Here is a 27,612-nt window from a genome sequence, read left to right as displayed (position 1 = left end):
TCTACAACAACATAAAAGCTAGAATTATGTGTGTATCGGACCCGAACCGCAACATTTTCCATACTTTTCCAGACATTTTTTTTCAAATCCCCAAACTATTCAAGACCTGGAAATGATCAAATTCATTTTTAATACTTTTCCAGACTTTCCAGACCTGCGTAGGAACCCTGCTTTTAATACAATGGAGTTCTACGGCTGCTGGGACATGGCTTCATTGGGCATCGGCTACATGGACGAGACTTGTTGGCAAAACGAATTCATTGCTGATTTTGTTATTGTCATAGAAAGCAATGCGTTAAAAACCACCGGCCTTATCCTTTAAAATCAGATTGGCTGATGGCTTCTGCAGGAACATATTTAGTCGTCTCACAATGGCTAACGAAAAATGAAAGGGAAATTGACTTCTGGAACCCCCGACGTTTCAGCGCTGTTATTTTCTGATGGCAGCAACAAGAGTCTAGTGCATGGTAAATGACTGGGTATTACCGTCACCAACTTACCACTTTCTGTTTCTGCTTTCCTGTAGGAGGGGAGAGAAGACAGTCGTCAGTGACTGCTGTTGGGGGAAAAAAGTCACCAGAATATCTCAGGAAACATTCCAACATGCTTCAGTTAAGCAACTTTTGATCATAATTCTTAGCAAATGAAACCTATCAAGGACATAACCGGCATGATATGAACAGATCGTCTAGGCATGTTATCATTCATAGAAAAAAAAAGAAAAAAAAAAAGATTTCTATTGTCCTAAGGTCATATTCACACAAGTCACATGAGTGCAGTTCAGGGGGGGTTCATAGTCTTGTCGTTGGGTTCACACTGTGGTAAGCCCCAGTCTCAGAGCGCCTGCAGTCCTCAACTGGAGGAAGAGGAGGATCATGGGAAAATGTACCAACAACTCTAAGGAGCAATCATTCTACGCAGCGATTGGTCAACTTATGCTCTATGCAGAGACACGGGAAGGCGTTAAAAGCGGGTCTCTCTTTCTTTCTACGACGGCGTGGTCGAGGAGGCGTGGCTCTAAGCTAGCGGCCAGCTAGTAAGCGCCCCTCTCCCCCCTGTCCGATGCGCTCACCTGCCGAGGATATGAGGGGTCGGATAGAGGCAGAGACCTCATCCTCTACACTGGAAGAAGAGTTCCCTCCAGACTTACTGGAAAAGACAAGAGGGGATAAAGAAAGACAGAAACACACCACCGCATTAATGTGGAAAATGGCAGAAAGGGTGTTAAAAAATTAGCAAAATCGTACTCTTATACAGAGCAAAGGTGCAAAACTTGATCTGATTCAAAAAAGGCTGAGAAGTGCTGATCAACAGGATGTAATGGATAATTCAAAAAGGTGGGGTTAAGCTGGAAAGACGGTAAAAAAATGTATGCCGCGTTCACGTCATGTCGGATCGACCGTAAATTTGAGCGACTGATTGGAAAACCCGTTCACACCAGCGTCTAAACGGTAATTACAAGTAGGCTATGTGGGAATTTTATTCAAATTGCAGAGATAGAAGTGTCAACACAGGCAGGAAACATGGCAGTGAATCCACCGATGTTGGCAGTCCAAGGAAATGAAAGTCAAGATTATCAATTATTATCAAAAATTATATTCACAGTAATACAATCCATTCTACTTACGAAAAGTGAGCGATATCTGTTGCCGTTCATTCATGGTTGATTTTAAATAAAGTAAAAATGATTTTGGATGTGGGCTTTCCAACAAGTTAAACACGCGAACGCTTCCAATTTGTAGCAACGACATGTCATTCCATTCGTCCACTTCTTCTGATATTACGTGAACACGGCATTAAATCACATATTTTAAGATTGTCAGTAAACAAAATCTAAAAATCTATTTTTTATGTTTGCTAGCACGTCACAACATTACCCATGTTGGCCTTTACACATGGGTGTTTCAAAAGGCTATTAAATGGTAAGAAATGCTAACTTTGTATTGCTAGCAGACATAAGGAGAGACTGGTAGCCATGGGTATTTATGATTGAGACCTGGGCTGGCTTTACACAGGAAGAGAAAATGTGATTTCAAACCCCATGTGGCCAAGAAGTGATGGGAGCAGCATGGCAGCATGCAATGAAAAGGTCAGATGAACACGATTTGTTAACACAAAATGATGTGTTGGTGGCACGTAAAGTGCTCAAATTCCATGTTCCCAGCACAAAACTGTTACATGACTATAGACAGGAAGTAGTGTCACATTGAAGTAGCGCAGTGGGAAGTAAGGGCGTTATGGTCAGGTAGGCGGATGGGTGTATGTGTTCACCTTCAATGCCAACGACTGGAGTTTATCTTATTTAACCCTGCCCAAAACTTTTCCCTAACCTTAACCAAGTTGTTTTAGTTGCCTAACCACAACCTTAACCCAACCCTTAACCCAAGTGGTTTTACTTGCCTAAACTTAACCACTAGCTAACCTTTAGCCGAAAAAGCTGTTGACACAGAATCCAATTCAAGGTGGAGGAACATAATTTTCGCATGATTCGTGTACACAGCATGTAATCTGCCTTTCAGAGTTTGTGCTCATTTCACAACTTTTTATGAGATCAGGTTGAGGAGAAACATGGATGCCCACAAGATTTTCTTTGCCCAATGTAAAATCCTGTTACCCATGCAACAGTTAATGTTACGTAAATTATATTAAAGGAATAGTTCACCCAAAAATGAAAATTCTGTCATCATCTCCTCCCCCTCATGCCAGTTGAAACACAGGTGAAGTTTGTCCATATAACACACAGGGAGGTTGCAGCACAACTCCATAGCAGCCTTCTCCAAAACAACTGAAGTCAGTGGGGACCAGTTCTTCAGAGTTCCAAAAAGACCTACAGTATATTTACACCATCATTTAGTGCAAACCTTAACTACAGCTGATTGATTTGCAACAAATAATGGTGTATAGGTCTTTCTATTCACAGTGTGATTGTTTGGCTGTTTTTGTTTTGGAACTCTAAAGAACAGGTCCCCATTGACTTCAGTTGTTTTGGAGAAGGCTGCTACCAAGTTGTGCTGGCAGCTTCCCTGTGTGTTATATGGACTAACAAATTTCACCTGTGTTTCATTTGGCATGAGGGGGAGTAGATGATGTCAGAATTTTCATTTCTGGGTGAACTATTCCTTTAAGCAACGTTAGCTAGCTAGTTAGGATAGAACATTAGCATTGTAACGTAACGCTGTAAGTGCAACTTAACATTTCCAATGTATATGTTAAATTATTCACTACAGTATTCATAGTGTATGTCGCCATGTTAAAGTTACATCAAATAACTGCATCTTAGAAAACTCTGGGCTGACAAATCATGCCCAAATTTCCTACTTGGAATTCCGACTTGAAGGGTAGTTCCATTACATTTTTCCTGGTAGGAAACATCTCTAGAAGAGTTATAGGGTTATTGTTCAGACTTTTCCTGTTAGAGTGCAAATGTAGCCTTGGTTAATGGGGTTAAATTGGCTCTCCCTGTCTGAGAGGCTTGATGAGTAAGGGCCTCAGGTTCTAGGAGTCAATCTACTAAGCGCTCCAATCTAGTAAAATTATCATTAAACTCAGTGGCCAACTCCATGCAAGTCTTGAAGAAATGCATGTGAGGCACAAACCCTGGATGACAGGAACTTCAAGACTTATTACGCAGACAAGGCAGGGAGGAGGCTGAAGGGATTACTAATGACAACTATTGAAACAGTTTCATTGCTACATTCTGCATGAAGAGAAGAGTTAGATGGAATAACTGCAAATAAGGTGAGTCAAGAGCAGACCTGGGTCAACATATAATTCAAAGTCCATCATATACGTATGATATTTTTCAGTGATTAACTGAATTGGCCTGGCACAAAGGAACCCAGTGGATGACCTCAAAAAATGTGTATACTGCAATGGCACTGTAGCCGGGAAAGAAACTGAAGTCATTAACTCCAAGAGCCCATTTGCTTCTTGCCAAGGAATTACTGTACACTAAAATCCATCCTGTCTGATTAAAGAATGTTTAACCTCCATATCAAATTGACCCAAGTCGGGGCAGGAGAGGTATGGGCACGCACGGACTGGGCGAGGCTGATTGTGTCTTATGAAGAAAAATAGAGCCTGCACATTATATTCGGCATCAAAGGCGTAAAGATGTAATGTCGACAAATACTCAGCAGATACTTTTACTATTTTAAAGTTAAACTGACCAAGAAAAGACTCTCCAAAATGGCTGGTCACTTACTAAGGGGCTAGTAGAGTAAACTGAAGGCTGCAGCAGTATACAAACAACAAAGTCAAACTATTGTTTGTTAACTACACGCCACACCAGTGGAGAGTAAAGAGGTAACCGTAATTTAGGATTAGTGGAAATAGTGGTAACAGAAACGCAGAACAACAACAACGGCTGCAGTGAAAGAGCAACAAAGGTGGCTGAGGTGATCTGAGGATTTAGATGCCGTTTGAATCAGTCATAACAAGCCCAGCAAGCCAGACCTCTAAAGAAGAGTTGACCAGAGAAGAGGGATGGAAACAAAGGCAAATAACTGGAAAGGGAAAATGGAGACACCTTTCTACAAGGCAACACGACCAATCATGTGATATTTTAGACCAATTGCAGTGCATCATGCAGTGGAGGCTGGGAAGTGAAGACTTTGAGTAGTTCGGCCAGTAAGCCTGTTCACACTGTAGAGTCTGAAGCCAAAGCATCACTTCCATTTGTCCATACAAAGTTGTCAAAATTTGTAAGTATACCACAAGCTTTACAAGAAAGAAAAGATTTGGCTGGTGTGAATTTCCAACTCCGTCCAGTAGCTGAATACAGTGTTCAGGCTTTATTATTTCTTTATAGCTGAATTTTTGTGGAGGACCAGTTGTTTTGGCGATCGGGATGTACGTGGTTTTGTTTTTCGGTGTCTTACCCTTGGACTCGTCCTCTCTTTTGCTCTTGCTGGAGCCGGATGTTCTCCAGCTTCAGAGGGCTGGGGATGAAGCCGATCTCGCAGCCCTCCTTCACTAACCGACCGATCCACCAGTCATTGTTGAACTTCTGTAGGTGTAACCAGGTGAAAAAAAAAAACAGAGAGCTGTTATCAGAACTGGAACAAAAACTAGCTTTTTTTGGCATTTTTGCACTACTTGGAATTGTTTGCACTCTATGAACCAAGTCTGGAAATTACCACATCGGCATCAAAACACTAGTGTCCTGAGTTCAGATGGTGTCAGTAGTTACTGAAGTCTAGGGTGCCATATTATCAGTCTTAGTTTGAATTAGGGCTGCAACAAACGATTATTTTCATTGTCGATTAATCTGTCGATTATTTTCTCGATTAATCGATTAGTTGTTTTGTCTATAAAATGTCAGAAAATGGTGAAAAATGTGGATCAGTGTTTCCCAAAGCCCAAGATGACGTCCTCAAATGTCTTGTTTTGTCCACAACCCAAAGATATTCAGTTTACTGTCATAGAGGAGGAAAGAAACCAGAAAATATTCACATTTAAGAAGCTGGAATCACAGAATTTTGACTTATTTTTCTTAAAAAATTACTCAAACCGATTAATCGATTAACAAAATAGTTGGCGATTAATCGATTAATCGTTGCAGCTCTAGTTTGAATGATGTTGTTTAATCTAAATGATAGATTTTCTCTTGTAATTAGAGACTGTGAAGCTGTCAAGATCAACAGTTGTTTGTTTTTTTTAATTTCGTAATGCAGTGTTTCCCACAGGTTGACAGTTTGCTTTGGTTATTTCATTTAACCCAGTATCTCATATTTTTTCAGGCACTTAAGTTTCTCACTCTAATGTAAGCTAATGAGGCTAACATTAGTTAACGTGAGAATGCAAACATTAGCTGACTATTATCCCCCCATCTGATTATCATGCAGCCAGTTCTTCTTCTATTTACGGCAAACAAAGCGGAAACTTAAACGCATCGCTTCCACTTCCAGAGGATTCTGCCCAGGAAAGACCTACACTACACCCCTTTCTGTTGAATCACTATTGTGTTATATCAGTTGGTGATAAAGAGTACCAAAACAAATTATTACATTTATTATACTTTTATTAATTTTACTGTTATTAAATGGGAAACCCTGCAGTGAATTGTCTGATCACAACTGTAAATTCATGTTTCACAGTTTGTGCTGGATTTCTGTCACAAAAACATTTATGTAGCGGTGTACAGTGCCTGTATAAGTGTTGATTAAATACACATGTACCTCTTTTATGTGGAGGAAATCCTTGGCATCAAAGGAGATGGCTGTGGCTGGCACTGGCACATCCTCATCCAATGCTCCGCAGTAGCTGACGTTGGTCTTCACTGCAAATGCGACGGCTTTAGTCTGGAGGTGGTAGAGACACTTACATTCAGTGGGGTAGTAGAGGGTGAACCCCACCCAAATATTTCTGTGCCCTCCTTTTTTATGTTACCCACCTGGAGTATAGAGTTTGCCCACCTTTATAAGCTGGTGTAAATCTATATGGTATAAGTTGATTGTATATAACAGTGGTTTTCAACCTTTTTCATATCAAGGACCCCTAATTTAGTCCACATTAGGGCCACAGACCCCCATTTGATAAGATTTTGTCTCTCAAACCCAAATCTGAGAATATTTTTATTATTAGATATGATTTTGTCCAGAATTCCATGACTATCTGTATTGTAGGTAGAGAGATAACAGTGAAACTATGATCAAAACAGTCATTCTTCTACATTCTGTAACTGTGTTAAGTTCTTGTAAATGAAATAATGGTGAAGTTTAACAATTCATCAATTTGCTGGGGACCCCCTGGAACTCCCTCAAGGACCCCTGGTGGTCCCCGGACCCCACGTTGAGAACCACTGGTATATAATATAGTACAGTGTTTCTCAATCTTTTTCATATCAAGGACCCTAATTTTGTCCACATTAGAGCCACAGACCCCCATTTGATGAGATTTTGTCTCTTGGACCCAAATTTGAGAATATCTTTATTGTTAGATATGATTTTGTCCAGAATTCCATGACTATCTGTATTGTAGGTAGAGAGATAACAGAGAAACTATGATCAAAACAGTCATTCTTCTACATTCTCTAATTGTGTTAACTTCTTTTTAATGAAATAATGGTGAAGTTTAACAATTCATCAATTTGCTGGAGGCCACCTGGAATACCCTCAAGGACCCCTGGTGGTCCCCGGACCCCACGCTGAGAACCACTGATATAGTATGTAGTGTATCTAATGCTGTAAGTTACATGAAAACAGTCTTTAGTTTTAATAAAATGCATACAAAATAAATGTATTCTAGTTCATAAGAAGGATACGGCACTTTCATCACCCTAACTTGCCACAGGTCACGGGTGTATTTGGCTGTGGAGTGCTACAAGGCGGTTTACCTTGGCTCTCTCCAGCTGTAAGGCGGCCTGCTGCTCCCTCTCCTGTCGGCTCTGTCCCGGGGCCTGACTCTGGCTCGGGCTCTGGCCCTGGACCTGGCCCTGCACCTCCCGCTCCTCCTCCAGAGAGACATCTGAGTCCGATGGTCTGCTAGTATAGGAATCAGCTGAGCCCTGCAATACACACAGTCACACATATAGGCTACTGTTAGTGAGGAACTGGGATACAAACACACATTCCATGTTTTTTTAACCTGTATTTATCCAGAGGACGTCAACTGAGCAATATCGACTATCGACTATCAATATAGACCAAAAAATCAAAGTCCTTCATAGTCATTCTTCTACATTCTCTAATTGTGTTAACTTCTTATAAAATAAATAATGGTGTTATAAGTTTAGTAATTCATCAATTTGCTGGGGACCCCCTGGAACCCCCTCAAGGACCCCTGGTGGTCCCCGGACCCCACGCTGAGAACCACTGATTGAGTCTATAACAGCTAAGTAACTGCAGGTTCATTAAACACATAAGTCAAACGAACAGCCAGGCTAGGAAATTAGCATTAGCGAGTCAAATGCTGCATTTTGTCTATTGCTCTATAGTTTGTCTATAGTTTGTCTATAGTTTATCTATAGTTTGTCTACAGTTTGTCTACAGTCAGTGTAGTGTAGAGTTTCTGTCTTCAATCTAAAATTCTATTTGGCTGGTAAAGTAGAGCCTGGTGAATAATGGAATCTAATCTACACACAGAGGTAATATACAGGTTACTGTCACTGTGGAACAAGGGAAGAATGCTGTCAAGTAAGATATTACAATTGAAATTTGTCTTCCTGCATATCCCCCTTAGATACACATACAATACATACACACATACAACCTCCAAATGCATTTCTTTTCAGGGGTCACAGAGGTCCCCCTGGAGCAGTTTATGGTTTAATGCCTTGCTCAAGGACCCTTCGGTAGTGATGGTGGGCATTTCAATGTATAATGTAAGCCACCCTCCAGCTGCCAGCTCACAGCTCAAACATACTGCTCCTGGTGTCAAGGACTGAACCGGAAAACTTTTAGTTGATACATCTCAATTCTAAGACTTTAAGAGTTTGTTATTCCTACCTGGAATTCAAATGAAAACCACTAATATCGAAAATAACAAAACAAAATTCTGTCAAAGAGAATGTATTTCCAACTGAACACAGCTGATCAAAGTTCTAAAACTATAAATGGGCAAAATAAGAGAAAGGACATAATTGTTCAGGAACATGATGTCCAACATGTTTGGCATGTTGTATTAATCCTGTTCTGTATTAATCTAGGACTAGAAATGCATAATGTGACCAACTGGAGGTTCAAGCAATGTAATGCAACGTTAATGTTCCTGAATATCCCCAATAAAGTGCTATCTCATCTTATCTTATCTTAAGAAAATAAAACACTACTGCCCCATTCAAATTTAAATATCAGCTGTTGTGTGCCACATTTTCCTATTTCATTCTACCCCTTATTTCCAGAAGGATTTTTAAAGAAAATAATAAAATAATATATTTCTGCACTGACATAGTAAGAAATGAGAAGTGTGTGGTTTGAGCATCTTGTCCCATTCCGTATTTTCTAGTTACATGATATTCAACTCATTCTTTATAACATTCTTTATTATCATCTCATTATTATCTCATCCCTTATTCAAATGCCTTTTTACCATATTACATCCATTTCCACCGTATTACAACCCATACTCCTTTGTCACATCTTCTTATGGTTTACTTAACTTTTAACTTTTAAGCTAGAACTTTTCAGAATTTTTAAGGACCCTCGGATGGCCTAGAATGAAGCTAGCAGTTAGCAATTGAAATGACGGGTTACTAACATTTGACAAGTACCTACAAACCCAAACATGCGAGCCTCAGAACTGTGTTGCGGTTTGTTAGGAGTAGGAGTGACAATGTAATCTGAACCAACTACAAGAAACGACTCCAAAATGCGAGGTGTAAGGAGACGGATGTTGACATCTAATACCCAGCAGTTCCTTGTATTTGGAAATCCTAGCATAATAAAATGAAGCAAGGGCAAATTCCGATCTGGACTGATGCTCATATTCAGCTATTTTTTCATGTGTTCTTAGCTGGTATGAACACCAGAGAAGATAAATTACAGTAAAAAGCACAGACAAGTCAATCATGCTTAGCTAAAGTTACAGGGACTGGAATCGAATTGTTCTGATTCCACCCTTCTATGTCATCAGTGATTGTCAGTGTTTCAACCTCTGTGTTGAAAAATAAGCTTTTTATCGTTAAACACATATGCGTTTCCATGACACCTACTACAATACCCATAAGCCTCGCCAACTCCCAACCAATCAGCTCTCTCGCTCGTTCCACGGCTGTTTGAAAGAAATATGATTTTACCTTATGAGTCTGATCCATCGTTCTTTCAAGCATTCACTCTTGGGGAATCTGTAAAATGCTGTACAACTGTGGACGCCAGAGTGGTGGTTACAATCCAGCACAAAGCCATTTTTATCAAGGAGAGCCGCCCGGTCAATCAAAAACAGCACCGTAGCATAAAGCACTATGGGAATTGTAGCTGAGCTGAGCTAAGGCTTACGTACACACTCTTGTACCAATAGCTTTTTTCTTATTTTTCTTAAATTTTAAAAATGCAAATCCAATTATGTTATCCATTACTCTTGCACTGTAAATTCTCTGATCAGTTGAATGAGTGGAACCATCTAGAACCCAGCTATTGTGAAATCTGGGTGGTACAAATGAATGGGCAAAACGCTTCCGGAATCTTGATGACGCACACTAGCATAGATGGGAACAATGAAAAACAAGAAATAAAGGTAAAAAAAAGGTTAGCTGCACACCCGTGACTCAGATGCAAAAATATGTAATTTATTGAGAAGTTACTAATGTAATGTAAACCTTTCATAAAGTTACATATTTTTTGCATCAAGCCTAGTTTATCCTGCCACACAATGAGGACGTCAGTAAGCAACGTTTGCTGGGACATGACTGGACAAAGTGCTTCTTTCTGCTGTGTTAATCTAAACGTCCAGCCGCTAATGATCATTCAATTAAGGAAGATCATTCATTTCAAGAATACACACCAGCTAGTCATCAAAGCTAAGCACTTTTTTTTTTTTTTTTTACACAAGCAAGCAATAGAAAGGCCTTACTTCAGCACACTGCTCAATTGGATTGTGTGCATCCAATCACTAAAATGAGGGTTGCTTGTTTTAAGAAAACAAGCATATTATATTATATATTATATTGTGCCTTTTAAGGGTTTTCAAGAATGACCAAAAGTTTTAGAATAACATGTATAAACAGACATATCACTCTAACAGGAAAAAAAAATGTCTGAAATATTTCTGCTGGACTAGTCCTATGTTATCTCTCAAATATGTAATTTTGAACACAACAGATTCTAGACACTATCTTATTCCAATTATCCTGGTAATGTATGATTTCTAAGCATTTGTTTTATTTTTATTTCACAATATCGCTTTCTCTCCATCTCTATACATCCTTTCTTGCGATCTAAGCATTCCTACAGTCCAGCGATAAGAAGGCAACATAAACATCATCTCATGCTGAATTCTGTGTGGAAGCTGGGTGCGTTGAGGGTATACTGTAGTTCCTGAGCTATTATCCGACGGAGTAGCTTCAGCATGTGACTCATCTACATCAGAATCCACTTAATGACATCATGATGCATGTTTCTCCCTGCCTCAGCAGAACATATACACCACGCTCGTTGCGGGGGGAAAGGGGGGGGGGGGGGGGGGGAGAGAAAAATGGTCAGTTGCACCTTTAACAAAGGCGATAACGTGACGGACGAGGATTTTCTCCTAGCCATGCCAGTGCTGGGAAAGCGGGCGAAAACGGGCCTCGGGGGGGGTGGGGGGAGGGATGGGGAATTAACATCTTTCCCTCGCTCTCTCGCAAAATAACGGCTAGGTCCATCTCTGAAATGGCTCCTCCTGGCCCTGTGTGCTTTGCCGCCAGCCATTCGCGCAGGCTTGTAGCCAGATTGCAGCCAAATTCGGCTATCTATTGACACATATACATACAGAACCACACACACCGCACACACACACACATATATATAGAGAGAACGGTGTGAATGTCACACATCAGCTGCCATCTCCCTAATGTGTGCACCCCCCAACCCCCCACCACCGCCGCCACCCACCCACCCACCCAACCCCCCCTCCAGCTGAGCAGAGCCCACGATCACGCTACGCTGTACCGTTGGCTAACCCATCAAAGGCCTCTTATGTGTGTGTGTGTGTGTGTGTGTTGAGCTGAGCCGTTTCCATCAATAAACACACACACACACACACACACACACAGATGCACCGAGGGAACTCTAAAGCAGAATCACACACACACACGCTTACCGCCTCCGAGTCTTCAAATCCATGCAGGTACAAATTGTCATACATGGAGGTTTGCTATTCCAACGAGCACCTCTAGAAGAATGGAGGAGGAAAAAAAAAAATGAGCGCGGAGGCGGAGGCGGAGGAGGAGGAGGAGGAGGAGGAGGAGGAGGAGAAGGAGGGGGGGGAGCCACCACAGAAGAAAAAAAAAAAAAAAAAAAGGATGGATGGTGGGGGGGGGGGGGGCGCGCGCGCGGGATGACGACAATCCCCTCTCTCCACGGCAAAGAAGAAGAAGAGTGAGGAGGGGGGGAAAAAAAAAATATATCTCTCCCCTCCCCGATGGATCAGGCCCTGGTTCCTTCCGGAGGGGCCCCCCCTGTCTGCTCGACGGATGCCGCGTCTTCCCTGAGCCCGGAGCGCTGCCGGTCCCGGCTTACATTATAGGATGGAGAGGCTCTCTCCCTGGAGGTAGCCCGATCCCGGCATTTTCATTTCATCAGCCTCAGTCTCTCCAAACACACACACACACACACATATATATATATACACACACAGCGAGTGAGCGAGCGGGAGCGGCAGCAGCAGCAGCAGCAGAGGATCCTTCCTCAATATCCAAGTCTGATGACAGAGCCAATGTGCAAGGAGCTGATTGGCTGGCCGGCTCGTCCACTCAGCTTTGGGCGAGCGCTCGCCTTGATTTGGGGGCGGGGGGTGGGGGGGGATGGGGGAGGGTGTGTGTGTGTGTGTGTGTGTGTGTGTGTGTGTTTGGGGAGGAGGGAGGACAAGGAGGGAGGGGGAGCAGCATCCTCCATCCCCCCCACCCCCCCCCCCCACCGTGTCTGTATCTAGCTCTCTGTTGCCTCTCCTCCTCCTTACTCTATCTCTGCCTATTTATTCTCCAGAGAGTAAAGGGGGAGAAAAAATAAATCTGGTGCTGAAATAATACAAAGAGGTCTGATGGATTTAGATATTTGCCCTGTGAATTTAGAACAAAGCTAGTTTCTTTCATTTTCAGATGAAGATTCAGAAATGACAGGTATTGCGTAAAGTGCTGTACTCTGACATGTGATGTACAGTTTATCGTCTAAAATCAGACACGGCAGCGTTTTAGTAGACTGGGTCTGAGTCATAAAGCCTGTTCCCTAGAGTGCTCATGTGGCATGATTTTGGCAGTGATTTCCTAAGGGACCGTTTAGGGAATACGTTTCTAATTATCCAGAACGAAACATCCATTCATGTTTTAGAGCTAGGGGTGTGTGGCTCAATGGGACACGCTGGTCAGGCCTTTGTTTAACGCTCTAGCCCAGTGATTCTCAACCTTTTTCATATCAAGGACCCTAATATAGTTCCCATTAGGGCAACGGACCCCCATTTGATGAGATTTTGTCTCTCGGACCCAAATCTGAGAATATTTTTATTGTTAGATATGATTTTGTCCAGAATCCCATGACTATCTGTATTGTAGGTAGAGAGATAACAGAGAAACTATGATCAAAACAGTCATTCTTCTACATTCTCTAATTGTGTTCTTCTTGTAATTGAAATAATGGTGAAGTTTAACAATTCATCAATTTGCTGGGGACCCCCTGGAAGCCCCTCAAGGACCCCTGGTGGTCCCCGGACCCCACATTGAGAACCACTGCTCTAGCCTGCATTCCCATAATATGTGTGGCTAAATTCCAAGCACATGCACTGTTCGAGGATTCTAGCTAGTATAATTGCCACATCTGGACAAAATATGTATTTAATCATTTATCATGATTTTGTTTTCAACTATGACTCAGATAAGAATCATGTTCATGATGTTTTGCAAATAAATTTAGTTTAGTTAAAAGTTGAATTGAATTAGTTAAATTTAATTAATTCCTCATAATACTGGACCCTGATTGGCTGACAACAGCGGCTCCTCTAATTCAAATGAGGTAAACCAGCTGAGTGGAGGCTTTCCAGTTGAAATGCTACAAACTGGCCTGATCCAATCAGGAGTCCAGTTGTAATGTGTTTACTAGCCTTAGCCTGAACCTGCCTGTAAAAAAAAGGGTGGATTACAATAACTTTAAATTGAACCACTCAAATAAAATAAAATCTAAATGTCTCCATTAAACATCTTTGATTATATATGTATATAAATAGAGGAAAATTTGAATTCCTATAATATATGACCTTTAAAAAAATCTACACTTGATTTGCAGTAAGTAAGATTTCTACTGCCCTATGGCACAAAATGACCATAATATATGTTAATATATATAGTCCTGTTTATAAGACTATAGGAAAAGACAGCAATCCATGAACATTCAATTGGTATATGATGCAGATAGGTGCATAACAACTTTCAATGCAACAAGCACGTAAATTGGAGAGTGATTTGTCAGTGAGTTGAGTATAAATCTGTCGCCATTAACAAACTCATCTTTTGACATAAAAAATACTTGATGTATTAAGCAAAGATGAAGTATAGCCCAAATCCCTTCACATTTTGCACAAACAAAATCTAGCACAAAATGACCATAATATATCATATATCCGAGGGGGTTTCATTGGGTTGTTGATCAATACCAACGACTCAACGATTACTTGTCCAGGTGCTGAGATTTCTGGCTTTCAAAACTCACTCCCTGGCTCACACTCCGTTTGGAACAAAAACTCCCCACCCACTGGAGTTTCAAGATGCTCCTGATATGAGCAAGTGTCCAACACATCTCAGCTCTGAAAACTACAAAGCCTCAAGCCAAAAAAGCAAGACAAAGCAGTATTATTATTGCAGTATTTAGCATGGTGCTATATTACCTCTTCACTACACGTTTCTGCTGGATCCCTGCTCTAAGTAGCTAGCTTAAGCCTCGCTATTGTGAAAATCTGACTATATCATATAAAAATATATAATATATTATAATAGGGCTGGGCAATATATCGATATTATATCGATATCGTGATATGAGACTAGATATCGTCAAAGATATCGTCTTTGGATATCGTAATATCGTGATATGGCATAAGTGTCTTTTCCTGGTTTTAAAGGCTGCATTAAAGTAAAGTGATGTCATTTTCTGAACTTACCAGACTGTTCTAGCTGTTCTATTATTTGCCTTTACCCACTTAGTCATTATATCCACATGACTGATGATTATTTATCAAAAATCTCATTGTGTAAATATTTTGTAATAATATAATAATATAATATACAATATAGTCGCAATATCGATATCGAGGTATTTGGTCAAAAATATTGTGATATTTGATTTTGTCCATATCGCCCAGCCCTACTTACAACTGAACATTTAGCCCACTTCGAAGAAAATACAGAGATATATATTGTGTATCGCCATTCAGCCTAAAAATACAGAGATATGATTTTTAGTCCATATCGCCCAGTCCTATATTATAATATAAAAAACAAATGGGTCTGGGCATAAATGGGAAGGTCAGAGGTTCTAATGCCAGAAACAACCATACGAAGCCATATGTGAGCCAATGGCTGGAGAGTAGCTGGCATTACATCTATAGTGCCCAATTTGCCAAGGCCCAACAGAAAAATGTTTAGTCCATGCTACATATATACCAGCACTAGCTCTGTTCTGCTCTGTTTGCATAAAGTATGCAAAAATAAACAAATGCAGCGCTGAATGAGTGCCATCCAAAAATCTGTTAGTCAGTGATGTGAGTTATGATCGTCAGTTTCAGAGTTGAAGGCTCACCACCTTTTTAGAATATTCATGACCTAAATTAATAGTACACATCACAGTAAGTGTTACCAAACTGATGTCAATGATGATATATGAGGATAGGGACTTTAAAAAGCATATATTAATGCTTACAATATGATTTTTTGTGTGTATCATCCTGCTCATTTACATCACTGGAGACAGATATGATATTCATTTTTGCATTGACCCAAAATGATTGGCTGTGAGACCATTACACATTATGTTAATTACCAATTACATAAAATGAATCACTTAATGAATCATTTGAATTGAGGTAACATTTCCATTTAATCATAAGTGTGAGGTTGATTCTAAAAAAAAAAGTGACACCTACTCTCACAAAATGATTCATAGCAAAATATATATTTTTTAATTCTAATACTGTTGTAGTCCTTGCTTGAAAAAGATTATACTTCTGGATCCTCAACACCTTCATCCTTTTTTTTGTTGTTGCTGTTTGTTTTCCCCAAAATGGAATTATAGCTCATATACTCATATAGAAGCAAAGTATTCATGTAATATACTCATAAACACATATTCATTTTTTCATTTTTTCTTCAATCTGCCAAACTGGGAAACACTGCATTCTATCAGGGTTCCACCATGGCCCTGATGTATAGTAAAATTCCATGACTTCTCCATGACTTTCCATTACTCAGTCAGAGTACTTCCATGACCTATAATGTTCCTCTTCCTATCTATATGTTCTTTCTTTCTCATTTGTCTAAAAGTGGTGAACAGTCTGGTTTCCACTCCAGTCGGACTGAAAACCATCTGATGCAATGAATGTGTGACTCAAGTTGGAAAATACAATCTGCTATATTCCTCTAAAGTGACCCGTTTGTACATTTTCTGACTTCCCCAGATAATGTATAAAAATTCCCTGATTGAATCACTCTATTCTATGTGCTCCTTCACATCCCGTGCCTTTCTTTCCAGTGCGGTACCTGTCTGAGGATGAAGCTGGTGGAGGTGGTGCTGCCATCGGACCTCTTGAGACGGCTCCTCCTGGAATAAGTCCCCCGGTTCACCTGTATGGAAAACCACATGTCAACCAACAGAAACACAACACACAACTGAAATATATAAAGCCAATACACAAAAAAACACCTATGTGGAATCCTGAACTGATAGGCCAAAGGCAAATTCAAGACCAGGGTTATTATGGTTTGGGATTTTTCTTTTGTTTAATTTTTATATAGTTTTTTGTTTACTTTTTTGGTAACACTTTACAATAAGTGTCACTAAGTTAAGGGTTAGTTAATGGTTAATAAGCATTAACTAACCCTTAATTAACAGTTAACTAATGTGTCTGGTAATCATTTACTAATGGTGTTCATGTTAACTAAGGTATTCATTTATACATGATTTAATAGTCATCTTTATAAACTATTAAATAATGTATAAATTAATACCTTAGTTAACATGAACACCATTAGTAAAGTACACATTAGTTAACTGTTAATTAAGGGTTAGCTAATGCTTATTTAGCATTAACTAACCCTTATTAGGCATTAACTAACCCTTATTAAGCATTAACTAACCTTTATTAAGCATTAACTAACCTTTATTAAGCATTAACTAACCCTTAACTTAGTGACCCTTATTGTAAAGTGTTACCATTTTTTTGTTTCAATTTCAGTTTGGTTCATTCAATTTCTTTCTTTTTTTTATGTTTTAATGTTTTAGTTTAGTTTATATTTAGTTACAGTTCTAGTATTTTTTGTGTTTTTTATATTTATTTTTAAAGGTATAATGATTAAAGTTCAGAACATGTATTTTATATAGGTTGGCAACAGGTATTGTGTAATACAAAACAATAAATCATAAATTCTGTTTAGAAATGTAGTTACATAAATTTTGGAACCACTTGGTTTCATTGTGTACAAATGAAATGCACTAGCAGACTCAACAGCAATCTAAATTCAGACCATTTAGCTGAAAGCCTTAAATGAATTAATCAAAAACAGGACAGAGAACAACAATCCACAAAATGCAGACAAAGACACAAAAGAATGTGTGTAATAGTGACAGAGAGAACAAGAGGGATGAGTGTGTATATTTTGTCTAATTACTATTCCAAGAAGTTTGTCTATACCCAAATCTGACAAAGAAAAACATGTAAAAAGGGACACTAACAAGAAGACTTCAAATGGACACAACAGTCCATAAAATGTACAGACGGGCATTGGGCACATAAATAAATATAAAATACTACTACTACTACTACTACTACTACTACTACTACTACTAATAATAATAATAATAATAATAATAATAATAATAATAATAAATAAATATATAAGTAAATAGTCAGCACAGTCCAATGCAAAGTTATGTGCAAATTGTCTCAACAGTTCACAAAATAACAAAATAAAGAGATGTACACAACTCTGCACATAAACAAAGACAGAAAACATTTCACATTTTATTTTATATTTCATTTTTGTTTTACTAGTAGACAAGATAGTTTTAGTTTCATTTTGTTGTTTTTTTGTTTTTTTTTTATGAAATGTTTTTTAACTCCTAGTCTTTGTCTTAGTTTTAGTTTATGATAACCTTGGTTAATTTAAGACATGCCTGTTTACCTCCTGGCTGCTGTAAATTGCCTCCAGCAGTTCTAACTGGGTTATGGGGATCAACTCAATTTCAAGTTAAGAAGTAGCCTGATCCCTGAGGCTGACAAAGTGTGTCGATTCAATGACATCAAAAAACTGAGGCCCAGATTCACCAAAGGTTTGCACAGAGAAGAGTGCGCGATACAAAATGACCAAATCAGAATGCCATGCTACAGTGTACAGTGGACTATGAAACCAAAGCCCTTAATTTTATCCCTGATTTGCCTTTATTTCTCATTACATAAACACTAATTATCCATTAAAAATAACATCGTTTTAAAAAAGCAAGGTTAGTATCATGGGTTTTTAAGGGATTTATTCATGGGTTGGTTCGTGGAGACACTAGAAATGAGGGGATTTTTTTTATGCCTTTTATGCATGGTTACAGGGTTATTAATGAGTTATTAATGGAAAGTTCCTGTCTCCCTGAATTTTACATTGAATTAGAAAGTAAAGAGTCAAACATTAAGGGGTGTTTAAGGAGGTTTTGATGGGGTCTTTGCATGAATTAAGGGATGAATTCATGTAAATGTAAGGGTATTTTAAGGGATTACTGGTTCGTGGAGGGACAGCAAGGAAAAAGTTTGAGAACAGGCAAACACCAAAGACTGTATATATCTGAGTCATTCAAATGTTATTGTCTCATAACGTTACTAGCCAGTGTGGTGGGTGAGCCTTATTGATGATTTATCTGCCAGAGACAAATTTTACTGGCAGCTGGTGCTTGGCAGGTGGGAATGTGAGATCCTGGCCATTTGTATGCAGGTTTTGGCTAACTAACACGCCTTCAACCAAAGAGGAACTAATCAGTGAAATTAGATGCTGTTGTGTTTGGTTGGAATGTAAACCTGCATATGGATGGCTATGGATGGAAAATGGTCGAAAACCACTGGTCTAAATGCTGTTTCAGAAGCTTTTCCACTCAAGAATTCAATTCTGGGGTAGGCGCTAATTTGGATTTTTTTTTGTGTACAATGGTCAGATTTAAAGATATTTAATATCATCACAAAATACTGGCTATCAGCAATGTCAATCCAAAAATAATTTTATCATCAATTTTTTAAAACGCAGATAGGTCGAATCCTACTATAGTCTAAACTCACCTAAACTAAGTTTACTCACCTTTGTATTTCTCAAATATAAATTCTCACTGTAGTCATAATTGCCGCATATTCTGACCTAGATGTGTTGAACAGCTGTCTTCTGCAAACTACAAATTTCACCAAATCGAAACAACTCAAAGTTTGCATAATTCAAATAATTGAACCAAAGTTGGTCAATATTTTATATTTTTTTAAACTGAAAAATAACCAAAATGTTGATTATTTGTTAAGCACTAGGACCATGAAAATTTTAAGCTTTCAAAAATCACCTTGGTTTCAAAAACGGATATCTGATGATGCAACCTTAAATATCTTTAGGCAACCACTTGGCCACTGATTGATTGATTGAGTTTATTCACCAATTCCATTAAAAGATCAAGAGGGACTCTGCGGATCGAATAGAGTTTGCTAACTCAGGAACCACAGAAGAGAAGAGTTTGGATAGTGACTTAGGGTCTTGTTGTGGTGGCAGCACCAGGCACCGCTCCTTGGCAGAGTGTAGTGAGCGGGAAGGAGCGTAGACCTGAATGAGGGAGTTCAGATAGGTGGGAGCCGTTTTGGTTGCCGCTTGGTAGGCGAGCATCAAGGACTTGAACTTGATGCGGGCAGCAACTGGGAGCCAGTGGAGGGATATGAACAGTGGAGTGACATGTGCTCTTTTGGGCCGGTTGAAGACCAGACAGACTGCCGCGTTCTGGATCATCTGCAGAGGTTTGAACGTACATGCCGGGAGCCCTGCCAGTAAGGAGTTGCAGTAGTCAAGGCGTGATATTACAAGAGCCTGTACCAGGAGTTGTTCAGACAGGTAGGGTCTGATCTTACTGATGTTGTACAGGGCAAATCAACACAACCGAGCAACAGAAGCCACATGCTCCTTAAAGGTTAGTTGGTCATTAATCATGACACCCAAGTTTCGGGCAGAGTTTGTGGGAATGAGCTGAGCTGATTGGAGCTGGATACTGATCGGTTGTTGTGCATAGGGATGACAAGGAGCTCAGTCTTTTATAGGTTAAGCTGAAGGTGGCGTTCCTTCATCCATGCCAAGATATCGGCGAGGCATGCCGATATCCGTGCCGAGACTGTGGGGTCTTCTGGCAGGAACGATAGGAAGAGCTGGGTGTCGTCAGCATAAGAATGGTACGAGAAGCCATGTGAGCGGATGACTGCGCTAAGTGAGGTGGTGTATATTGAAAAGAGAAGGGGTCCAAGCACTGACCCTTGAGGTACCCCTGTGGACAAGCAGTGCAATTTTAGACACTTGCCCCCTCCAAGACACTCTAAAGGATCTCCCTGAGAGGTAGGACTCAAACCAGTGGAGAGCAGATCCTGAGTAACCAAGCCAAGTGTGGAGAGGAGGATTTGGTGGTTAACTGTGTCAAAGGCAGCCGATAGGTCTAGCAACATTAGAACTGAAGACTGACCAGCGGCTCTAGCTGATCGCAGTGTTTCCACTAGAGACAATAGCACAGTCTCAGTAGTGTGTCCGTGCTTGAAGCCAGACTGGTTACACTGTGTTGTACACCATTGTACCATCAAGTACCTACACAGTAATAGTCTGTACTTACAATACTTTTCCAAAGAGCACACCAGGAAGCCTGAAAAGAGAGTATAGAAAGGCAGAAGACAGGTGGAAAAAGACCAAATTACAAGTCCACCATCTGCAGTTGAAGGAGCTTCTAACCTTCTTAAACCAAAAAAATCAAAGATGCAAGAGCCATATATTTTGCTGTTCTGATAGATTTTAATAATCATAATCCCAGGTTCTTGTTTAACACCACTGATTGGCTAGTAAACTGTGTATCTCATCTCTCCCCCCTGCCTCCTCAGTGGAAGACTGCAAAAAACTTTCTTTCTTTGTGAACAAAATTAACCTCAGAAGATCTAATATTACACCTCCTAGCTCCTACTCTGAGCTGCCATACATCACTGCTGTACTGTTGGATAAACTTGCCACTATTTCTCTATGCAATCTGACACAGTCACATATGTGACTGTCATCCAGTCCACTAAATATAATACCACTAGATTCTTAATATTTCCAGAATATTTTAAGTTTTTTTATTTTATTTTTTATTTTTAAGTTAGCTACTGTCCAGCCCCTGCTAAAGAAACCAGGCCTTGACCCAACCTTGCCTCAAAATGATAGGTTTATCTCAGAACTAGCCTACCTTTCATTTAAAAAATTATTGAATTATTTCTAAACAACTCCTTTACTTGAGGGAAATAAATTCCAATCTGGGTTTTGCAAACAGCACAGCACTGAGGCAGCTCTTGTTAGAGTCTCAAATGATATTCCAATGCGTGCCCACCAGCACGAGTGTTGTTACAAATGTTCTTACAAATGTTCTTGATCTTCGCGCCACTTTTGACACTATCGATCACACCATCTTGGTTGATAGAGTCCGACAATGGGTTGGGGTGTCTGGGTGTGCGCTGACTGGTTCTCATCCTATTTGTCACATAGGAAGTTCACTGTATCACTTGAAAATGATACATTCTCGTCTGCCCCAATCAAGTGCGGTGCGGTGTGCCCCAGGGTTCAATCCTTGGACCCATTCTGTTCTTTGTCTATATGCTACCCCTGGGACACATAATCCACTAGTTTGGCTGTATCTTTTATTACTGTTATGCTGAAGCCCAATGACACTGGTAATCTAATCACTCTAGACAAACCGCAATAAAAGTTCTCCATGCCTTTGTTTCATGCCACCTTAACTATTGTAACACCTTGTGTACTCAGCCAAAAAACTATTGAACGATTAGTACTGAATTCTGCTGCGAGACTTCTGACAAAGACTCCTCAACAGTCTCACATTTCCCCTGGCCTCCCTACATTGGCTTCCAGTTAGATTTATGATAAATTTCAAAATTCTTCTCATCACCTAGAGGGCTTTTTACATGGTCAGGCTCCACTATACATTTCTGAACTACTGACTCCCCATACACTGATTAGATCACTTAGATCTGAAACCCATAAACTCCTTTTTGTCCCATGGACTAATTCTAAATCCAGCAAATTCTATTGATTGTTTTAAACGTTGCCTTAAAACCCATTTTTATTATTTGGCTTTTTATTGATATCTGTCTGTACTGCTCATTTTGTCTTTGAGGTTTGTTTTTATCTTTGTGCTTAGGGTTGCAAAGGGGTGGAAAATTTCCGGTAAATTTCCGGAAAGTTTCCGGTAAATTTCCATGGGAAGTTAAGCTGGGGAATTTTGGAAATATTCCAAATTGGAAACTTTCCATGGGAATTATGGGAATTTATGGGAATTAATGGGAATTTATGGGAATTAACTGGGAATTGAGGGTAATTTAATGGAAAGGTATCATATCCAAGCAAAAATAATACAATTAAAACAGATTTATTTGTAAGTAGAACTTTATCAAGTGTTAAATATTTTATTGAACAATCAATTCATTGAATGAAGAACAAAAACATGAATGTTGAGTTAAATATTACTCATCCCCCCGACCCAACCCATTCAAAAATTAATAAAAATGCACAGGAATGCACAGTGCATGTAGGGGGCGTGGTCTCAATAGCCCTGCAGTAAGCAGTGTGCTATGTGTGCATGTGATTGAGGAATAGCATAGATATTCAACTGTACTTGCATGATATCTGGTTGTTTTAGTCAGGATTATGCTAAAATATATTTTCCCCAACTATATTTAAGTTCCCTATTAAGAGCATACCTTCAATTTAGTAAATTCCTGGTTTATTCCCGTTTATTCCCATAAATTCCCGTTAATTCCCATAAATTCCCGTTAATTCCCATGGAAAGTTTCCAACTTTGAAAATTCCCGGAATTTTGCAACCCTATTTGTGCTATATAAATAATACTATAAATATAAATAATATATAAATAATATAGGCCTAAGTAAGTAGCTTTACTTACATACGATTATGGTTAATACACAGGTTAATACAGTAGAATAAGGCCATTGTAAAGTAGAATGGTACAACATCATCTCATGCGCATATTATGCAATTCAATTGGGTATTTTAAAATAATAATAATAATAATAATATTTAAAAAAGTTATGAATAATTCTATTTTGAAAATATAATTGTTTGCCTAATGATGATAACAGACTTCAGTTCATACTTTACTCACCTTCTTATCTGCCACTAGCTTATGAACTTGCTTTCTGTAAAAACTCTTTGATTCATAATTCTTTGCTCTTATTTATTACTGACTAATATATTATTCACAAATTTTTATGTCATCATGTTTTTATGCAGTGTTTTTTTATGCTCTGTAAAGCACTTTTAAACTGTTTTTAAAAAGTAGCCATGCAAAAAGATTATTATGATTATAATTATTACTACTTCACTGTTTTCAATGGTGTTCATTTATTGAAGCCCTCACCCAGGACAACCAGTTTATCCCGAATACACCCTTAACTGGAGCATGAGCTAATATCCAGTATACCCTATGCATGTAAACAAACTTTCTTATGGCAAGTTTCACTTTACTTGAACAGTTTGTTTACATGGTCATTTCCTCTCATATTTAAGGAGATTTACTCTGAGACTGTCAACATTACAAGCCTCTAGTGGTATGGAGTGCAAGGAAGAACGCCTCAGCATCCAGACGACAGATGCGACAGATTATCCTGTGTTCTTCAAACATTTCTATATAAAGAAACTGGTAAACATGAGTCACACAGAACAGAACAGGGGTAAGGACAAGTATGGGAGGAGGGTTGGGGAGGTGAAATGTTTCTTGAAAAGATGAGTTTTTATTTCACGCCATACATAAGGAGTCCCATCGGGCTGGAACTGATATCTATGTGAAGAATATATTGATTCCACTGATTGATTCCACCCATCAGCCTCATTCCTATTGGCTACTGCTAATAGGCTGGTTGCCTATTTAGAGCCAACATGAAAAACATGGAAGTAGTGCTGATGATGGAGGACTGAAACGTTCAGCTTTTTTCTCACTTAGTCACTTTTTTTCACTATGTAAATAAATCATCTATTTTTGCATCCAATGAGCCTCAATAGTTTTTGTCAGTGTGCGGGCCTTTTCTGATTAAATGGACATCTATGTGAAGAATAAAATTATGGGGGAAGCACTTAATACTTGGAATTGTTTGGCATGAAAATGGTCAGATTTAAAGATATATAATATTGGCACAAAACATTGGCTATTGACAGCTTGACTCCAAAAATATGGGCCTTCAAAACGCATATAATATAACCATGGTACCTATAACCTGAACCTGTAGAAGTGTAAGAGTGTCAAATTATCTTATACTACATCCTTTCTTTCTTCCTCTTTATCTCTTATTCAGTGAGAGTCTTCAGAAACGTCCAAATATAGCAGCAGCCTTAATCTCCAGGGAGCTAAGTTAATTATCTGCCAGTGATTTGCCCCATTTCTGTTCAAATCTCCAGAGTTAGTGACAATGTCACCGTTAAAAAGTCAGAACCTACTTCCCCAAATTTATCAAACAGGGTCATTAATCTGGGTCACCATCTAGCTTTTCCTTTTTTTTGCTATATTAAAGTTGCACCATGCTCTGTGTTATCATAGGGCTGTAAAAGAGCACATGGCCGAAACACCTGCAAACCGTCCGTTAAAAAAAGAATAGTTTAGCACAGTATCTAAAAAGTTAAAAGTTAAATTACTTACTAATTGCTAGCATTTCACATCAATAGCCACCAAGGACGAGTAGGAAGGATACTGTGGACTTCAGTAGACCTAGGCTACGACAGTAAAACATATAGCCATAATCAAATACACTTTATTTAGCCCTATTCGCTGGTTAAATAGCCTATCATGCTGTCACCAAGTGCAGTTTCGTTCCCAAAACAATGAAGCTGAAGATAAATAACTCATAAATAACGGCTCTCTATGTATTTGAGCGTATAACCTGTGGAAGAGATCTAGCCCGACGTTCCCTTCTCTGTTGGCCAAACCGCATTCAAAAATCTGTCAATTAGCCTAAATGAGGTCTTGCTTATGGGCAAACATACACACCTCGCTGAACAAGACTTAAGACCTTACACAAGTCGTTAGGCTATTCTGGTATGTTCAGCATATTAAGTGGTCCACCAAGCAGCATTTTATTTCAATAAAATTTCAACTTTTAGAACTGATTCACACTGCTCGCTACCACCCGCCACTGCGTCGTTTTGGAGGAAGAAGGTTGTAGGAATACCATGTTAACCACTTCAAATAGTTTACATTTTATTGAAATAAGTGCTACATGATATATTTGGATGTGTGCCGAATACAAGAGCGGACCCTAGTGCTCCGTTCATGATCTTAAATTATGTTCTAGCACGTATGCACTTCTGTCGATAAGCAATGAAACTTTAAATTGCAAGATTTTTGAATGTAGTTTGGCGTGATATTTCGTATATACGAGAGCGAACAGAGAATATATCTGGGCTAGAAAAAATGACCTACCTGAAATATGGGCGCTTGGATGCCCTCGCCAATTTTGTTCCGTATGTAGATGTGCCGGGACATTTCGGCCAGGACATCAGTCCAGAGGGCTGGCTGCTCCGGTCCAGCCCAGCGGAGGGGTGGTGGGTTCCGGACTGCCTGCTCCAGCTTCACGCGCCTCCCGCTACACTACAGAACATGAGTGGTCTCGCGCCGCTGCTGCTATCTTCTGAGCGCTTCACCGCGCGCCAGGTGCTCCGCTGCCTGCTGCGCGCGCTGGGCGGTTCTTCCTGCAAACTGCTGCTGCTGCTGCTGCTCGCGCCACTCACAAACAGATGGGCCTGAATGACGAACAGAACTATTTTAGGCACGAGGAGGAATTGTTGGCAGGAAAAAAGTTAAAGATTTTAGGCACAAGAAGTAACTATTTAGTCACAAACTATATACAGTAGGCATGAGAAGAAGGAGCTATTTTAGGAACAAACAATTTTAGGCGTAAGAAAAACTAGGCTGTTTTAGGAACAAGCAATTGTAGGCAGTAGTAGAAGGAACTATTTTAGGCACAAACAATTTTATCAGAAGAAAAATAACTAGGCATGAGAAGAATTAGCTATTTTAGCCATGAGAAGGAACTACTTTTGGCTATTTTAGGCACTAAGTTTTTAGGAAAGGTTCTACCTGTAAGAGCCTCTTTCTATGGGTTCCAGTTTCTAAATCCAGATCTCCAGGTTATATTTAAGAACAGTTTTGATGTATGTGTCTGTGTATTGTGAGTTGGACTATAGTTTTGTATTTACCAGACCTACCTTGAAATGGCTGTGGAACACACTGGATTTGACTAAATAATCAAGGAATAAGAAGGAAAAGTCAGATACATTATAACCATGCAAATGAGGGTTAATTGGACACAAACTATAAATAATATTGTAATAAATATTGTAATGTCATGTATATAGTATTATGATTTGTTATTTTGTTGTAATGCAATGATAGTCATTGCAACTTCTTACTGAGAAGTTGCTGGCATTACATGTTCATTGGATACTGAATTATACTGAATTATACTGAAGGAACTGAATTATATTTATAGAGGAGATCATGCATATAAAGAGCGTGATCATGAAAGTCAACCAATCAGAAAACAATGTTCTCGAATTACATCCCTTCCTTATTTCAAAATTAAGATAAACTTAAATGCCTTGCTTCAAACGTTGTGGCTGTACAAGTCTTCATGAAGCGTTCTGCCTCTGCATTTGTTATCTTTCTGAGTGGCTGAAATCTGAATTGTTGTCCATTGAATGGGGGTGCATTGTTTGTACCACAACAGCTGGTATTCCAAACAAAGAAAAGATCTGATCCAGTTTGGGAATTACAGTAGTAGTAGTAGGAGGAGGAGGAGTAGGAGGAGCAGTAGCAGGACTTTATTAATCCCACTCTAGGAAATTTCTTTATCACAGAAACATCACAAGCAATGCAAGACACAGTGCCAAACACAAACAGGGCATACAAAACCAAACAGCACATACAGTAGGCTACATACAGGACACATAACCATCCATGTCTATACTATGCAGACAGGTCAGGCAAAAATCCATTGTGATCATTCCACAGGTTCAGCACACTCAAAACAAATGACAATTTGAACCTTTCTGTAGTGACTCAGCCAATGATCAACCATAAGTCAGGGTCAGCTAGCTGCTGCTCCATCCATCTTCTGTCGCAGGTGTACCAGTGATTCTCAACCTTTTTAATATCAAGGACCCCTAAGTTCGTACTCATTAGGGCCATGGACCCCCATTTGTCTCTCGGACCCAAATGTGAGAATATTTTTATTGTTAGATATGATTTTGTCCAGAATTCTATGACTATCTTTGTTGTAGGCAAAGATAACAGTGAAACTATGATAGTCATTCTTCTATATTCTATAACTGTGTTAACTTCTTGTAAATGATATAATGGAGAAGTTTAACAATTCATCAATTTGCTGGGGACCCCCTGGAACCCCCCTCAAGGTCCCCGGACCCCGGTCCCCGGACCCCACGTTGAGAACCACTGTATTACGCAG

General features: G+C 39.4%; 1 protein-coding gene across 7 annotated transcripts in view; it reads right to left on the bottom strand.

Annotated features, from left to right (window-relative positions):
• Positions 1 to 25,631, bottom strand: part of LOC139666039 (voltage-dependent L-type calcium channel subunit beta-4-like) — a 40,334-nt gene extending 14,703 nt beyond the window's left edge. The window contains exons 1-8 of one of the 7 annotated variants that reach the window (XM_071545116.1): positions 25,569 to 25,631; positions 16,373 to 16,456; positions 7,430 to 7,507; positions 7,337 to 7,378; positions 6,180 to 6,302; positions 4,881 to 5,008; positions 1,073 to 1,149; positions 501 to 520 (exon numbers count right to left, since the gene is read on the bottom strand). In XM_071545116.1, coding sequence (XP_071401217.1) covers positions 501 to 520; positions 1,073 to 1,149; positions 4,881 to 5,008; positions 6,180 to 6,302; positions 7,337 to 7,378; positions 7,430 to 7,507; positions 16,373 to 16,456; positions 25,569 to 25,631 — 615 coding nt within the window. Of the gene's footprint in view, positions 1 to 500; positions 521 to 1,072; positions 1,156 to 4,880; positions 5,009 to 6,179; positions 6,303 to 7,336; positions 7,508 to 11,736; positions 11,782 to 16,372; positions 16,457 to 25,568 lie in introns of those variants that run through there. The other 6 variants (XM_071545118.1, XM_071545117.1, XM_071545115.1 and 3 more) reach the window with 6 other exon arrangements.
• Positions 25,632 to 27,612: the final 1,981 nt, after the last annotated feature.

The sequence above is a fragment of the Centroberyx affinis genome, unplaced genomic scaffold, assembly GCF_046629955.1.
Source record: "Centroberyx affinis isolate AG114_WGS23_722 - 3 ecotype Tasmania unplaced genomic scaffold, CSIRO-AGI_Caff_v1 ptg004772l_1, whole genome shotgun sequence".
Taxonomy (NCBI): domain Eukaryota; kingdom Metazoa; phylum Chordata; class Actinopteri; order Beryciformes; family Berycidae; genus Centroberyx; species Centroberyx affinis.
The sequence above is the reverse complement of the archived record's forward strand: the minus strand, read 5'-3'. Positions and strand labels throughout refer to the sequence as shown.